The 364-nt window shown below is 73.4% G+C and overlaps 1 protein-coding gene across 6 annotated transcripts in view; it reads right to left on the bottom strand.

Moving 5' to 3' along the window:
- Nucleotides 1–93: 93 nt before the first annotated feature.
- Nucleotides 94–364, bottom strand: part of Sfxn1 (sideroflexin 1) — a 17,975-nt gene continuing 17,704 nt past the window's right edge. For 3 of the 6 annotated variants that reach the window (XM_013016108.1, XM_013016110.1, XM_013016109.1), the window contains exon 11: nt 232–328. In XM_013016108.1, coding sequence (XP_012871562.1) covers nt 232–328 — 97 coding nt within the window. Of the gene's footprint in view, nt 140–193; nt 331–364 lie in introns of those variants that run through there. The other 3 variants (XM_013016105.1, XM_013016107.1, XM_013016111.1) reach the window with 3 other exon arrangements.

The following is a 364-nucleotide window of genomic DNA, read 5'->3' as shown; positions in this document are numbered from 1 at the left end:
GTCCGGGCTTCTCCAGCGCGAGCCGCGGACACTCGGTTCCGCCGGGGCTGGGAGCCTGGGCTCGGCGGCGGTGTGAGCCCTCAGGCCGGGGCCGATGGCGGAGGTCTGTGTACGTCGCCACCGCGATGGGGCCGGGCCATGGCGACCTTGGAGAGGTGGGGGGGGGAGCGGGGGATCCCGCCACGGCGGCCAGGCCGAGGCGGTGACGCCCCAGGCCTCCTCCCCGCCGATCTACAGCCCCTTGTTGAAGTAGACGCGCTGCAGCTCGGGGTGGCTCTGGTGGAGCTTGGCCCGCAGCTCATCCTCCAGGCTGGACACCGACATGGAGCTGGAGGGGGGAGGGGGAGGGTCAGCATGGAGGGGG

Source organism: Dipodomys ordii, unplaced genomic scaffold (assembly GCF_000151885.1).
Source record: "Dipodomys ordii isolate 6190 unplaced genomic scaffold, Dord_2.0 Scaffold29, whole genome shotgun sequence".
NCBI lineage: Eukaryota > Metazoa > Chordata > Mammalia > Rodentia > Heteromyidae > Dipodomys > Dipodomys ordii.
The sequence above is the reverse complement of the archived record's forward strand: the minus strand, read 5'-3'. Positions and strand labels throughout refer to the sequence as shown.